General features: G+C 38.1%; 1 protein-coding gene across 4 annotated transcripts in view; it reads left to right on the top strand.

Annotated features, from left to right (window-relative positions):
- LOC126337850 (uncharacterized) overlaps positions 1-3,661 on the top strand; it is a 152,543-nt gene extending 148,882 nt beyond the window's left edge. For all 4 annotated transcript variants that reach the window (XM_050001503.1, XM_050001505.1, XM_050001506.1 and 1 more), the window contains exon 17: positions 762-3,661. In XM_050001503.1, coding sequence (XP_049857460.1) covers positions 762-890 — 129 coding nt within the window. In that variant the 3' untranslated portion in view covers positions 891-3,661. The remainder of the gene's footprint in view (positions 1-761) is intronic.
- The last annotated feature ends 13,401 nt before the right edge of the window (positions 3,662-17,062 follow it).

Genomic DNA, 17,062 nt, shown 5'->3' with positions numbered 1-17,062 from the left:
AGGTATTGGAGCTTGGTGCTCTGTCTCTCCTTCAGGCAATTGCAAATTCCATATTTCAGTATGTCAGTGCCCAGCAGTAAGTAATGGGAAATACTCACTTTTGAGCCCCTTGTCTCCATGATCCCTCAGGTGTCATCCATTGAACATGTCTGGGGTAACATTGGTCAACAACTTGTTCACCATAGTCCTCCAGCATCTGTTGATGTTGATGCTTCTGAAGTTGCATACTGATTGCATGAAGTGAGATTTTTCAGGAACACATGCAAGCCCTCACTGATACCTTGTCACAGCACATTGAGCCTCTGGTTGTAGTATGTGTAGCTTTGCAGAGTTTTGCACCACACTGAATTCTTGAAGTATGGTGTCGTGTGTTGCTCTGTAAACTTAATTGTGTGAATTATGTTATGTAAGTAATCCAGTTACAGCTCTCCTCTTGCTGCTGCAATTTTCACAAGCATGTGTGTGTAGCTGGATTATGTCTACATGTTTCCAGACAAGAAATGTCCTTTTGTTTTATCCCATTAGCAGTGTGAAATTTGTGTGGTAGTAACTGTTTTTTGTAACATCATGAAAAACTAAAGTTTTCCCGCTAGTTTTTCATATGACCCCAAGCCAATTTTCCCCACTGTTTAGTGCAAGTACAGATGAAGTGCCAAGTCCATAACAGCATATCAGCAGTAATAAGTTATGACAACTAATTATGAATTATTCATGAAATTTGTTTTTGCACATGTAAATAAATTTATTTTTTCCATTTTTAGCATCCAGCTCTGCTATTTGCTGGAGAAGCAACCCATGAGTGTTACTTCTCTACTACACATGGTGCTTTTGAAACAGGAAAACGTCAAGCAGAATTTCTACTGGAATACCATAGTAAATCAAAGCTGTGAAGCCTTAAATCAGTAAGTGCAATATTTAAGGTAACTTATATATCACATAACTTGTTGCTGCACTGTTAGCAAATCTACTTACTGATACAGAAGACTGCATGTACTACTTAGAAGAATGGTAGTACCAATCACTGCTTAAAAGAACTGACACATGGAGAATATGTTATACAAAAAGAAATGATAACTGCACCTTTACAAATATGTTAGCTTTACTCTTACTATGAAGGGAATTCTCCAGTGCTGTACATGACATTTGAGAGGAGTATTGGCAAATTCTAAAAAAATAATGTTAGTTACGTATTATTCCCTGACATGTCAGTGCTGGGGATTTGTTTTGTCCCAGTTGTAGTGCAGAGCCCTTTGGAAGCTATTTTCTACTACATAATCAAAAAAAATTCTGTCAATGTTTCATAGTTTTCATTGTAGCTTGTGATCAGAAAAGAAAGTACAAGAACATTTATTTACAAGTTTATATTCGTGTTCTTCCAACAGAAAGTGTGAAAAGACAAAATAATTGAAATTAAAAATTGTGAAATGTAATGCAACTGGTTGAAAGTGAATTCTTCCAATTTTGAATTCACCCTGCAATGGGGAACCAAATATTTGATTGTGAAAATCACGTTTTTTGATAGCTTTAACATTCTGAATGGTAACTATATAAATCAACTTTGTTGAGTAATATCTTAAAGTAATTTCATAGATTGTCACCTCTATTGACATATGACATTTTAAAATTATTTTGAAGCTATAGCTTCAGCTACATAAAGCAAGTGGTTGTTTAAGGTTACCAACTACCATAGGAATTGTGTATGTTTCAATGACCACAGCAGTGCTGGTGGGGTCTGGCTGATCAATAATTACTATCAAGTAAAACTGTCATTTCTTACATTCTGGACATTTATCTATGTATTAAAACAAGTTCTTACTCTTAGTAAACAGAATTATCTGATCCCCAAGACAATCTTTTCACAGGACAGAAATAAATGTGGGTCATTATGGTGCCATATTTTGTACACATTCCATATGGTTACTTCCATTAAATTTACAAGAAAGACTTTTTTGTAAAATTTTCTACATAAAAGACATTTGAATTACCACTGCAGCAACAACATTATTGTTTTTAATCATTGTACAATTTTTGAGAAATGTTACATGGATAGTGCCATTGTATATTTATACTGTGAACGTATTTTATTGTATGGGATTGTTTCATTCCATAGTGATTATTGTTGTTAGATGTTACTTTATGTTTCCTTCAAAGTGTTCTTCAAGCAATTCCATATAGGATTGTTCCCTATTGTACTTTCCACTAAAAACTGATGTATGTTGAATGGAATTCAGGAATGTTAAACAAAAATTATGAAAAGTTAATATGTTATGAAGGCTTGGCTCTGTCTTCCATTAACTAGACTAGTTCATCTTTAAGTGCCATTGTTTTGTACAGAACCAATAGACAGAGTAGGTTTTTGTGATTTCAGAAGCTTGTGCCATACTGTATTTCCAGTATTTTTATACACAGAGTTTGTTGTCATTGTGGTCATGAGTTTATGTATTGAATAAGAATTATTTATTGGTCAATGAGCCTTGTTATTGTTGTTTTACCCAAGTGGTTGTTCTGCTTTTAGTACAGATTATTTAAAGTAATGTAACTATGTTGTTCATAGGGTTGTTGTGTTATTGACAGTGTTGTCACTGTTCTGGATTCTAGCACAACAAGAAGCTTTTGTGATAAGAGTAACTGCCACACATATGCACTTACTGGAGTGTTATTATAGAACTGTTGTATGTATCATTTATCAGGGTAGTTAGTTTGTTCATACCAAAGATGAAATTTTGTGCCGAAAGACTACAACTTTAATTATTGTTCCTTCATAAATTTTTATATTGTGACTTAGTGAATAGTCTCTGTGTAACATTAAACATAATTGATCAGTTTATTTAAGCTTTTGCAGTCATCAAAGAAAGTCTCATTTGATATATAGTTTTGAGATTTTCAAGCAGACATCCATACTTCAGATTGTGTAACATTTTGTGGGTATCAGTAACCAACTTTTAATCAAACTTAACTACCATAACCATTGGCTTTCACAGTGTCTGTATATTAACAGAATCAAACAGTTAACATACAAACACACTCTAGATTTTGTGAGTTGTGTGCACACTTTTCAATGAGTGGTTAGAACATCTAAAATACATAAATCAACTTAAAAAGCCGTAATATTATCCCATGGATAGCAGCTTGTTGTGGAAACTGCGTACCATCACAAAACTAGATATCTCACATGTCAGACTGTTTTACTTCTGATGCAAACAAAAACAATGTAATTATTTTCTAATAAGTTTTTTTGTCTTTATGCTGTCATATGTGGAAAGATGTCATGTCACATATTCTAATTATATTAATACAAAATTAATTACATGCACAAAATGAGTTATTAAGCATAGTAGATATTTACAATTTTCTCAGATTTAATAATGGTAGTATTACAGGGATATGGCTACATTTATTTCACTGACAATATATAAAAGACATTTGGCAAAGTTCATTTACTTTGCCACTAAATTTTCATTGTAGACAACGACTTAACTTGTATATTAAAATACATGCGTCATGTAACACATCTTCTACATTCCAAAATCTACATTTGTTATTGCTTTCCTGGTATTGTGAGAGGTATTGTCAGTTTGTTACACAGGTCCTCATCTTCATTTCCTTTTCTGATGCTTCTATGTAATCTATGTAAATAAAGACATAAGCTGTTCATGTTCAATCATACCATTTTTCTTTGTTTTATGCTTACCTATTCAAAGTGTTTCAAATTTCCTTATTGGCGTTAGAAGTATCAATAAAAGGAAATTAGAGAACACACATAAGAAGTAATCTTTAGGATGCCTTAGCAAAATATTTGAGATGTGTAGTTAGCATTCACATATGAAGACAGGATATTTGTAGTAGTGGAGATAAGTGAATCTGGAGTCATCATCAATAGACAATCTTTACATAGCAGTAATTTTCAAAAAATTTCAAAATAAAGACCTTAATTTACCATAATGAAGTCCATTACCAGGTGTAGCGTGTAAGGTTCCTTTCTGCTCAGTGACAGATGAGGTGTTCCTCCTTTGCGCAAGTGTAATGAAATCATTCTCATGCGATTTATTTTCAAACGAGTCAAGAATATTTAATACCAGGTTTTTAAGGGGATGGAAATCAGCCTAATGTGCATTTGTCATGTTAACATGAAATAAATTAGGAGCTACTAAAACACAATTTTGTCGCAAACATTTGAAAGCATTTCCATGCTACACAACATTATTCTGTTTTGTGATGGGACGTTCTCAGGATGTGAATGTGGCAATTCCATAATAGGAAATCAAACAAACAATTAATTACAACTGTGACAACCATCACCAAGATTTATTAAAGACAGTCTTTCCCCATACTTCCTGAAATGCTTCCTCATTTCATTTCACAATAGTTACTGTCTTCACTGAACACTCATATGTATAGAGTTTTATTGGCAACGTTTTTCCAGATGGTGGTGCAGTTTGCAATGAATTTTAGCTCCTTAGAACTTTTGTACATCAATTGAAATGACTGAAGTTAATTTTCATACATAAATTATATACTTCACATATAAAGATAATTTTTCATATATTTCATCACCAAAACACAGTTTTGCTGATAATATAATTTTATTTTTCATATTGATCCATTTAACAACATCCATCTTGAACCAGGAATTTAGTAATCACAATTGTTGTCTTAAATGAGTCAAAAACCACTATTATGCTTTAGTTTTCATGTAAACAAAATTCTGGTTTTCATTTTCAATTTTCCTACTTTTATTATTGATAATTCAATTGACAATTATGCAAAGACAGGTAGCTGATACTTTTTGTGCTGTCAAAATTTGCAACTTTCGTTATTGTTAGGTGCATAAATCTATATATAAATAATTTTTCCCCAGGTAACATTACCTGAATTATATCGGAAAAGTAATTTCAATTAAGACAGTCATAATAAAAAAAAAAATTTGAACTACATCTTGTTCTAGAAGGATGTGGAAACTGTGTACATAACAACTATAGAAATTTTAGGTGACTAAATGCATTATAATTGTTTCAGTTGTTGTTGAGATTGGTCATTGTAACCATCAAGTTCTTTGTGTTGTGTTTAAATGTTGTACAATGCATTTGTTAACAAGTGGTGTCATAGAAAGTGTCAAGAATTTATGAAGCAACACTGATGATGTCAAAAAGCAACAATATTCCAGCATACAATGTAAGCTTTCACGGCCGGTATTGTCTTCACTTAAAACTTCCGGGCTGATAGGCCGTGGTCGAAGTATAAAACTCTCTCCTGACGTTTCGTCTCCGACTGCGGGAGACATCCTCGGAGGTAAAGCAGCAAACTGCCAACTCTCAAGCAGTTCGCCGCTTTACCTCCGAGTATGTCTCCCGCAGTCGGAGACGAAACGTCAGGAGAGAGTTTTATACTTCGACCACGGCCTATCAGCCCGGAAGTTTTAAGTGAAGAATATTAAAGCAACTTTTACTGAAACAAAAATCTTGGACCTATTAACTGGAAAGCATAACAGGAAACGATGCCCTAGACAATTAGGTTGCCATAGCAATGTAAGTAACATTGAAGAGTCTCAACATTGATGCACTGATATAATGTGTCTGCCCTTTTGAAATAGTATAAATGTTGACAAATAGTTACTTCGCCTTGATATCAAGGTATATGTAACATTGTAAGGTGCTTCACTTATGATAAGCATTGAAGTAAAATGTTTCTGGTAAGAACTGATTTTATCAAATAAAACACTTTCATGCTTTTACCTATTTCTGAAACTTTGAACTCTCTCAAGTGATAACAATAATTGTTTCCAATAAATTATTTGACAAACTATGCAGCACCACATTTAGTCCAAGAATGAAAACAATAGTGTCCCACTTGGATGTCTCTGCCACAGGTTGCTTTAAGGCATCTGTTTTGGCTGCAAACAGTTGTGTTATGGATGACAAAGGGACACATCAGTGCCATGCCACCTCTCTGCACATCATTCCATTTGTTAAAACAGGGATGACTCTAAACCGCTACACTCCCACCATAACTCCGCCTCATGCCAGCCACTTCTTTGTGCCTTGGGACTTGGACCAAAGCGTGTGAACACACCACCATTTGACAGTGACATTGTCTGCCATTCCATCAGTGTCTAGTGTGAATTTATTATTATTGTTATTATTATCTACTTCAAGCTTACACAAGCTCTGCTTAGTACATGAGGTCTTACAAAAGAATAGTAACTGAAAAATTATTGTATTAAAATTGTGTTTTATGAATGTTATTGTTGTATCTCATACTTGCAATTCCTGTCTCTAACACTATTATTTGAGAATCTCCATCTGACTACTCAGCAGCAACTAGCAGCCAGGGTCCACAGTCATCATCCAAACTTGGCAGGTGAGTGCCTCCAGATCCGCACTACCATCTCATGACTTGGAGGAAAATCAGACTCACAATATAATAGAATTAATATTACTAATAACTTATCATGGGTTTGGGGAAGAAAACATGTTGACTCAGCTCTTTTCTTTGATATAGGAAAGACACTAAGGGTTTGTACCTTTACTAGATCCTGACATTGACAATATTTGTATGTAGACAATTCATAGTGGTCCGTGTAAAGTTACGTATGTAATTTGTTTAAAGGATTGGATCAAAACAGAGTGGAGCAGTGTAGGTGGAGTAGAGGCTCTTTTTTTCTTTTCAAAACATTTGTTTTTCATCTAACAGGCATGTATTAAATAATACCAAAGAAATTACCATAATTATCAGTTTGAGTAAATAAGCACTAGTCATAATTTGTCATTAATTTACTTTACAGCAGTAGCCAGCAGTGGCTGCTTGTGCCTCTCAATGTGTAACTTGATCTGACAGTTTGAGATTGGCTGTGGATTAATGCAAACATGTCATGATGTTGGATGAATTAAATTTCTTGTTACTCTAGGTTGATATTTGTATCCTGATACAGCATTATTCAGGCAAATGGCTACTTCAAACATATGCACATCACAGATACAGGCCAGTGGGGACAGTATTATTTTATGCTATGGAAGAGATTCACCTTGCATGGGGCTTGTGATGATAATCAAAGGCACAATGACAGCTGTGGACCACCTGCATTCCTCCATGCTGTGCATCTTCATCAATGGTAAAGACATCTTCCCTAGGATAACTGCTTATGTTACAAGGCCCAAATCTTGTTCCAGTGGTTTGAGGAGCATGATGGTGAACTCATATTGATGTCTTGATCACCAAAATTCATCTGATATAAACCTGATGGAACATGTCTGGCATGCTATCAAGTGTCAGCTCAAGATTCACAAACCACTGGCCTATAATTTACAGAAACTGGATGATGTGACTAGGTCTGAAGCCACATACCTAGGGGAACCAAGACACGCTAAATCCTTGCCACACAGAACTGCTGCTATATTGCATTCCAGAACTAAACCAACATGCTACCAAGCAGGTAGCTCACCAATGGATGAAAAGATTGTTTTGCTCCGTATACATGGGTAACTTGCCTCATAACTTGAAACCTGGTATTTAATAGTGAATAAATGTTGACAAGTACTTGGGAAAGAAAGTGTCGCACTAATTTTAGTTAAGGGCTAATCAGCGTTCTTTATCGTTGTTTCCTCTATGGTCCATCTTTCACATGTTGAAAGTTTCATCAAGCAGTTTGTCAAATGATCCTTTCTTAGTGCACTGTTCCTAAATCATCATGATGCAGCTGCTATGCCTATACTTTCAGATTTCAAGGTGTTGATTCTTTCTAGTACTTTACACTGAATAAGAGCTCTATAGGATTCAGTTATTCTTTTAAGAGCTATTGCTACACTTTGTTAATTGTAAGAATAATGGCAATGAATATCTGTTTAAGCACACATATGGCACTGTATCTTTCAGCCTGACACATTAAGTTTTGCCATGATGGTAGTACTCATGGAATAATTTTTTAAATCCTACCACTGTACTGAGGACAAAATCATTTGCAAGTGTTGCCATTTGCTTTGAAATTCAAAACTATTTCTTGATTAACATCTACAGTACTTTTAAGAACTAAATTTAAATTGTGACTTGATTCTTGGGTGCACACTATAGTGCATGGCCCTCATGATGGACAACTTATTGTATCTTTGGCTGAAACATACATTTATGCCCATTCATTCTACAGATTTAGTTATTGTCAATCAGGGTAATTGTGTACCAATTTTTTTCCATTGTTTGAAAATATTGTACGTAAAATAAATCACACATCACACCAAACACTGTTACACTTTACATCTATAGCTACAGAATGCTTGGGAAAGTGAAATACTGATTACGCCCTATAGGAGTGAAATTTCAGTTTCAGTACCTGTACGAAGACCACTGTCATTCAAGTTAAGTTCAGTCCATAAAAAAATATTTTTCCTATATCGCATGCTCTGGACTGCTTCAGATTATACCAAAAGGAAATCAGGTGTTAATAAGGAGTAAAAACAGACCATATTAATTGTATTGTAAGTTTACTTTAAAATATTGAGACATTTGCAAATACTTGATATTGTTCAGTTTAATTCATTATTAGCAGAAAATATCATCACAATCACTGCAATTCGATAATAACAGCAAGCTAAGAGCTTGTAGGAACATGAAAAGACAGTTGAACTACAAACTAGAAGTCACAGAGGTAATTTTCAGAGGTGTAACACCAGCTAAATGACCAGAAGTACTGGCAGTAAGGGATGCAAAGATACCCTGAATGATGCTGTAACTGATGTTCAGGTCCTGATGCAGATTAATCTTGGACCTGAGTGAAAGAGGTAAACAATTTTCATACCTTTGAAGAATTTCTGGAACCATCTTTGATTGAATGAGCATAGCTGAAGACTTCACTTGACTAATCTGTTTTACTAATTTTTCCATTTGTCATTTCCATTTTAGTTTTTCCTCTCTTTTCTTTATTTGTTTTGTCCTCTGGGGTCCCAGGACATTGCCCCAGGTTTCCCAGCTTAGTTATGTCCTATTGTGGCTGGAGAGTATCCTTAATTGTGCAGTGATTGTTCTCTGAAGGTCATCTTACGAGTAAACAACAAACTGTAATGTGATGCAATTCTCAACAGTACAAGAGTTCCCACAACAGTCCACACCATTGTTTGGCAACAATTTGAGACTCCCTTTAAATAACCTTGGTTTGATGAGGTGATTGGTGACTAACATGTATATCCCTGTCAAGTGAAGTCCACTGCTCTTGAATGGGTGCCTCATCAAATGTATGGAACAATAAGTTTCTCTTCTAGCAACAATTTTCATAAGTCTCTTGAGCAAAGTAGTGTGTCATGTGACTGGAAAAAGTGCAATTTTTTTTATTTATTAATTTATTAGCACATGACAGTTTCTCTCCCCCATGGATCATGGACCTTGCCATTGGTGGAGTGGCTTGCATGCTTCAGATATCCATACTGTGGGTGCAACCACCAGACAAACGTCTTGTTCCTTAAGAAGAACAGCAGCCTTTTCAATAATATCAAAGGCAACAGTCTGGATGATTGATTGATCTGGCCATGTAACACCAACCAAAACTGCCTTACTGTGCTGGTAGTGCCAGTGGATGAAATCAAGGGGTATGCATCTCTATGTATGACTTAATGATGATGGCATCATCTTGGGTAAAATATTCTGGAGGTAAATAGTCCCCCATTTGGATCTTGGGGGGGAGGGGGGGGGGGCTACTCACGGAGGAACAAAACTGGTATTCTGTGGATCGGGGCATGGAGTGTTAGATTCCTTAATCAGGCAGGTACATTAGAACATTTAAAAATGGAAACAGGTAGGTTGAAGATAGATACAGTGGAAGTTAGTGAAATTTGATGGCAGGAAGAACAGGATTTCTGGTCACGTGAATACAAGGTTATAAATATAAGATCAAATAGGGGTAATGCAGGAGTAGATTTAATAATGAATAAGGAACATAGTGACATAGTGATAAACACCCATGGGGTTGTGAAGCAGCTGAATGGGTTGAAAATAAATAAATCACCAGCTCCTGATGGGATTCCAATTCAGTATCACAGAGAGTACTCTACCGCATTGGCTCCTTACTTATTTTGCATTTATCGTGAATCTCTTGCCCAATGTAAAGTCCTGAGTGACAGGAAAACAGTGCAGGTGACGCCTGTATATAAGAAGGGTAGAAGGACAGATACTCAAAATTACAGACCAATATCCTTAACATTGGTTTGTTGCAGGATTCTTGAACATATTCTCAGTTCGAATATAATGAATTTCCTTGAGACAGAGAAGTTGCTGTCCATGCATCAGCTCCTGCGAAATGAAATGCAACTCGCCCTTTTTTCACATGATATCTTGCAAACCATGGATGAAGGGTATCAGACGGATGCCATTTTCCTTGACTTCCAGAAAGCGTTTGACTCGGTGCCCCACTGCAGACTCTTAACTAAGGTACGAGCATGTGGGATTGGTTCCCAAGTATGTGAGTGTCTCGAAGACTTCTTAAGCAATAGAACCCAGTATGTTGTCCTCGATGGCGAGTATTCATCGGCGGTGAGGGTATCATCTGGAGTGCCCCAGGGAAGTGTGGTAGGTCCGCTGTTGTTTTCTATCTACATAAATTATTTTTTGGATAGGGTTGATAGCAATGTGTGGCTGTTTGCGGTGATGCTGTGGTGTACGGGAAGGTGTCGTCATTGAGTGACTGTAGGAGGATACAAGATGACTTGGACAGGATTTGTGATTGGCAGCTAACTCTAAATATAGATAAATGTAAATTAGTGAAGATGAATAGGAAAAAGAATCCTGTAATGTTTGAATTCTCCATTAGTAGTGTAGCGCTTGACACAGTCACGTCGATTAAATGTTTGAGCGTAACATTGCAAGAGTGATATGAAGTGGGACAAGCATGTAATGGCAGTTGTGGGGAAGGCGGATAGTCGTCTTCAGTTCATTGGTAGAATTTTGGGAAGATGTGGTTCATCTATAAAGGACATGCTTATAAAACACAAATATGACCTTTTCTTGAGTACTGCTCGAGCGTTTGGGATCCCTATCAGGTCGGATTGAGGGAGGACATAGAAGCAATTCAGAGGCAGGCTGCTAGATTTGTTACTGGCAGGTTTAATCATCATCCGAGTGTTACGGAAATGCTTCAGGAACCCGGGTGGGATTCTCTGGAGAATAGGAGGCGTTCTTTTCATGAATCGATACTGAGTTAATTTAGAGAACCAGCATTTGAGGCTGACTGCAGTACAATTTTACTGCCGCCAACTTACATTTTGTGGAAAGACCACAACGATAAGATAAGAGAGATTAGGGCTCGTACAGAGGCATATAGGCAGTAATTTTTCCCTCGTTCTGTTTGGGAGTGGAACAGGGAGAGAAGATGCTAGTTGTGGTATGAGGTACCCTCTGCCACGCACCGTATGGTGGATTGCGGAGTATATGTGTAGATGTAGAAATAGGAACACAGGCAAGCCCCTACAAACAGCAAAGCAAATGCAAGATAGATACTGAGTCCACACCCACCACAGTAGTACAAGTTTGTAAGTCAACTAGCTCTGCGGACGAAGAGATTCAAGTAATGTATGATGAAATTAATGATGCAGACAGTTAAGGGAGACCAACATTTAATTGTGATGAGGGAATGGAATTTCATTTTAGGAATAGGAAGAGAAGGAATAATAGGATGTTATTATGGATTGGGGGAAAGAAATGAGAGAGGAAGCTGCCTGGCAGAATTTTGCATGGATCATGATTTAACCATCCCTAATACTTAGTTTAAGAATCATGAAAGACTGTTTTATATGTGGAAGAAACCTGTAGACATTGGAAAGTTTCAGATTGATGACAGAGATTATAGAACCACATATTAAATTGTAAGACATTTCCAGGGGCAGTTGTGGACTCTGACCACAATTTATTGGTTATAAACCATAGGTTTCAACTGAATAAACTGCAAAAAGGTAGGAATTTAGGAGGTGGGACCTGAATACATTGAAAGAGTGAGAGGTTGTTGGGAGTTTCAGAGGGAGCATTAGGTGATGGTTGGCTAGAACAGGAGCAAGGAATACAGTAGCATACAAATGGTTAGCTTTCAGAGATGAAATAGTTAAGGCAGCTGAGGATCAACCAGGTGAAAAGGCAAGGCCTAGTAGAAATCCTTAGACATCACAGGAGATATTTATCTGATGAAAGAAGAAAATGTAATGTTATAGAAAGGGAACAGGAAGTAAATTAAGATGAGAAAGGAAATTATATACTCCAAGAAGTATATGACACAGCACTGAAAGAGCCAAGTCGAAGCAAGGCCTCTGTAGTAGGCAATATTCTGTCAGAACTACTGATAGCCTTGGGAGAGCCAGCCATGACCAAAATATTCCATCTAGTGTGCAAGTTGTACAAGACAGGTGAAATACCCCTAAACTTCAAAAATAATGTAATGATTCATATTCCAAAGAAAGCAGGTGCTGACAGGTGTGAATATTTCCGAACTGTCAGTTTAATAAGTCATGGTTGTGAAATACTGATATGAATCCATTACAGAAGAATGAAAAATCTGATAGAAACGACCTCAGGGAAGATATGTTTGGACTCGAGAAATGCAGAATTATGCAAGGTAATATTGACCCTACAACTTCTCTCAAAAGACCGGTTAATGAAAGGCAAACCTATGTTTATAGCATTTGTATACTTAGAGAAAGCTAAGTTGAGTGGAATACTCTCTTTGGAATTCTGAAGGTAATAGGTGTAAAATACAGGGACTGAAAGGCAATTTACAAGTTGTACAGAAATAAGACGGCAGTTGTAAATAGTTGGGGGCATGGAAGGGAAGCAGAGGTTAGAAGGGAGGGAGACTGAGTTGTAGCTTATCCCTGATGTTATTCGAGAGCAAGCAGTAAAGTAAACCAAAGAAAGAGTTGGAGTAGGAATTAAAGTTCAGGGGGAGAAACAAAAACTTTGAGGTTTGATGATGACATTGCAATTCTGACAGAGACAGGACACGACTAGGAAGAGCAACTGAACGAAAAGGACAGAGCCTTAAAACAGGTTTATAAGATGTACATCAACAAAAGCAAAACAACGATAGTGGAATGTAGTCAAATTAAGTCAGTGGATGCTAAGGAAATTATATTAGGGAATGAGACACTAAAAGTAATAGATGAGTTTTGCTACTTGGGAAATAGAGAGAATATAAAATGCAGACTGGCTATGGCAAGAAAAGTGTTTCTGAAGACGAGGAATTTGTTAACGTTGAACATAGATTTAAGTATTACAAAGTCTTTTCTGAAGGTCTTGAGAGTAGCCATGTATGAAAGTGAAATATGGGTGATACACAGGTCAGGCAAGAAGACAACTGAAACTTTTGAAATGTGGTACTACAGAAGAGTGCAGCAGACCATAGAATTATCCAGAAGGTACTGAAAAGAACTGGGAAGACAAGAAATTTGTGGCACAGTTTGATTAAGAGATGGATCTGTTGATAGGGAATATTTTGAAACATCAAGGGATCATCAATTTAACATTGGAGGGAAGTATGGGAGGCAAAAGCTGTAGAGGGAGACCAAAAGATGAAACAGTAAACAGATAGAGAAGGATGTAGACTGCAGTAGTTATTTGGAGATGAAGAGACTTGCACAGGATAGAGTAGCATGGAGAGCTGCATCAAACCAGTCTTCGGACTGAAGACCTCAAAAACAGACAGTTTTCAAGCAGCAGAAGGCATCGTATACAATTACTTTACATGGAGAACCCAATTAGGTGTTCAACCTTACAGTGTGTGGAAAGTGAAGTTCAGTCAAGGGGTGGTTCTGCTACGTTTTGGGGGCATTTTTCATACCCTGACATGGAGCCAGATATTTTACTTCAACATTCTCAGGGACTAAACGCTGCCTCTTGTATTAAATCTTCATGATGAGTATATTTTGGACACTCCCATCTTCCAAGATGCCAATAACCCTCTTCACAGAGCTGCCTACACACATTCATGCTTTGATGAACAAACTGGTACCATATTGAATATCAACTGACTCACTAAATAGTGACCTTAATCGCATGGCTTAGAAAATGTTTGAGACTATTTTTAACAGTGGATGAAACATAACAATCAACATCACCACATTTTGATAGCTCTATGGAATCTAATCATCAATGAAAGGCTTCTGCTGGATGTGCTGAACTTGAATAAACTTGTGGAGCCTCTTGGTTTCAAGGTATTAACTTGGTGGTTCATAGGGGTGACCATTTTTTTGTCCAGCCTGCTTAATCTCACTTTTCTGGACATTCAAAAAACCTAGCAAAAATGAGCGTCATTCTCCTTTGGAAGTTCATGTGTGTTAAGTTTCTTTTTATGTAGGCAATTTTATGTTTTCCTTTTCGATGTTTTTGCTTTTTTCTCTTTATTTTACTTTCATTCCTGATGTATCAATTCTACTGATTGTTATTTTCGAGCTACTGTAGCTGGTGTGACTTCCGTGTAGTACATTTATCGGTTCCAATGTTTTGTCAATTTTGGGTTTTATTTTTTTTAGTATGTAATTATGTTTGTAAAGAATTTCATTTTTGGAAATTCTAGTCGTATTCCATAGTTCACTAACAAGATCGTTTCTTAATCAGGTTTGTCAAATTTTGTAAGAATTTTGCACTTGTAATTGCTCTCTGTACTACCGGGAAATAGTAATTTGGAATCGATAACTAAAAATGACCTCATATATAGGCTAGTTCTAGTTACCGATTCCAAGTATTGGATGATTCAATAATTACATCGTTTTTGCATTAGGCGGGAAAAATATGATAAAATATCTGCACTCGTAATTGCTCTCTGAAATTCTGCCAAAAAGTTAGTAATATTGGAATCAATAACTAGAATCGTCCTATATATGAGGCCAATTCTAGTTGCCAGTTCCAACTATTCGAAGGTTCATTAATTGCTTCGTTTTTTGTATTGGAGGGTTCATTAACTGGATTTTTTTCAGGTGGTGTCTCAAATGTAATAAGATTTTTCCGCTCCTATATAGGTAAATTCTAGTTACCGATTCCACCTATTCGATAGTTCATTTTTAGATATTTTCCATTTCGTGTGTTAAATATAATATAATTTCTGCACTCGTAAATATTCTCTGAACTTTTGTAGTAAAGTTGGTAATATTGGAATCGGTATCTAGAACTGACCTCATAGGTCAGTTCTAATTATCAATTCCAATATGTGTTAATTTTCATTACGTGAGTTCCTGCATTGTTTAGGATTTACAGTGTTAGTTCCTCCTTATTTTATGTTAGTAATTCGTGTTTGTTATCATTCGCTTTATTTTTCCATTGTTCTGCTATAATTTAGTTTCGCCCTGGCCAAAACCCTAACATTCACTGTGCTTCTCTCGTTTGAATGAATAATTAATTTTAAATTAACGTAATTTTATAATAGTACTATTTCACCATGCGCTATACTGTAATATAGTTTAATGGTTCTCTGTACCCATCTACTCGCACATACACTCCTGGAAATTGAAATAAGAACACCGTGAATTCATTGTCCCAGGAAGGGGAAACTTTATTGACACATTCCTGGGGTCAGATACATCACATGATCACACTGACAGAACCACAGGCACATAGACACAGGCAACAGAGCATGCACAATGTCGGCACTAGTACAGTGTATATCCACCTTTCGCAGCAATGCAGGCTGCCATTCTCCCATGGAGACGATCGTAGAGATGCTGGATGTAGTCCTGTGGAACGGCTTGCCATGCCATTTCCACCTGGCGCCTCAGTTGGACCAGCGTTCGTGCTGGACGTGCAGACCGCGTGAGACGACGCTTCATCCAGTCCCAAACATGCTCAATGGGGGACAGATCCGGAGATCTTGCTGGCCAAGGTAGTTGACTTACACCTTCTAGAGCACGTTGGGTGGCACGGGATACATGCGGACGTGCATTGTCCTGTTGTAACAGCAAGTTCCCTTGCCGGTCTAGGAATGGTAGAACGATGGGTTCGATGACGGTTTGGATATACCGTGCACTATTCAGTGTCCCCTCGACGATCACCAGAGGTGTACGGCCAGTGTAGGAGATCGCTCCCCACACCGTGATGCCGGGTGTTGGCCCTGTGTGCCTCGGTCGTATGCAGTCCTGATTGTGGCGCTCACGTGCACGGCGCCAAACACGCATACGACCATCATTGGCACCAAGGCAGAAGCGACTCTCATCGCTGAAGACGACACGTCTCCATTCGTCCCTCCATTCACGCCTGTCGCGACACCACTGGAGGCGGGCTGCACGATGTTGGGGCGTGAGCGGAAGACGGCCTAACGGTGTGCGGGACCGTAGCCCAGCTTCATGGAGACGGTTGCGAATGGTCCTCGCCGATACCCCAGGAGCAACAGTGTCCCTAATTTGCTGGGAAGTGGCGGTGCGGTCCCCTACGGCACTGCGTAGGATCCTATGGTCTTGGCGTGCATCCGTGCGTCGCTGCGGTCCGGTCCCAGGTCGGCGGGCACGTGCGCCTTCCGCCGACCACTGGCGACAACATCGATGTACTGTGGAGACCTCACGCCCCACGTGTTGAGCAATTCGGCGGTACGTCCACTCGGCCTCTCGCATGCCCACTATACGCCCTCGCTCAAAGTCCGTCAACTGCACATACGGTTCACGTCCACGCTGTCGCGGCATGCTACCAGTGTTAAAGACTGCGGTGGAGCTCCGTATGCCACAGCAAACTGGCTGACACTGACGGCGGCGGTGCACAAATGCTGCGCAGCTAGCGCCATTCGACGGCCAACACCGCGGTTCCTGGTGTGTCTGCTGTGCCGTGCTTATGATCATTGCTTGTACAGCCCTCTCGCAGTGTCTGGAGCAAGCATGGTGGGTCTGACACACCGGTGTCAATGTGTTCTTTTTTCCATTTCCAGGAGTGTAAATACATCCACCGACTTTTGCCCATGTATGGTACCTGTCCAGAAGAAAGATATGTGTGAACTCCAACTGTTATCAAATTTTCTTCACGGATGATAAATGCTCGATTCACGGAAAGTGTTTCAGTTTGCTAACGAGTTTTCCACGTTCAAAACTGCGCTATTCTGTGCGCAGTAACTCTGGAGCGCGAAATC

The sequence above is a fragment of the Schistocerca gregaria genome, chromosome 1 (genome assembly GCF_023897955.1).
Source record: "Schistocerca gregaria isolate iqSchGreg1 chromosome 1, iqSchGreg1.2, whole genome shotgun sequence".
Taxonomy (NCBI): Eukaryota; Metazoa; Arthropoda; class Insecta; order Orthoptera; family Acrididae; genus Schistocerca; species Schistocerca gregaria.
Note: the sequence above shows the minus strand (reverse complement) of the source record. Positions and strands in the feature narration are given on the sequence as shown.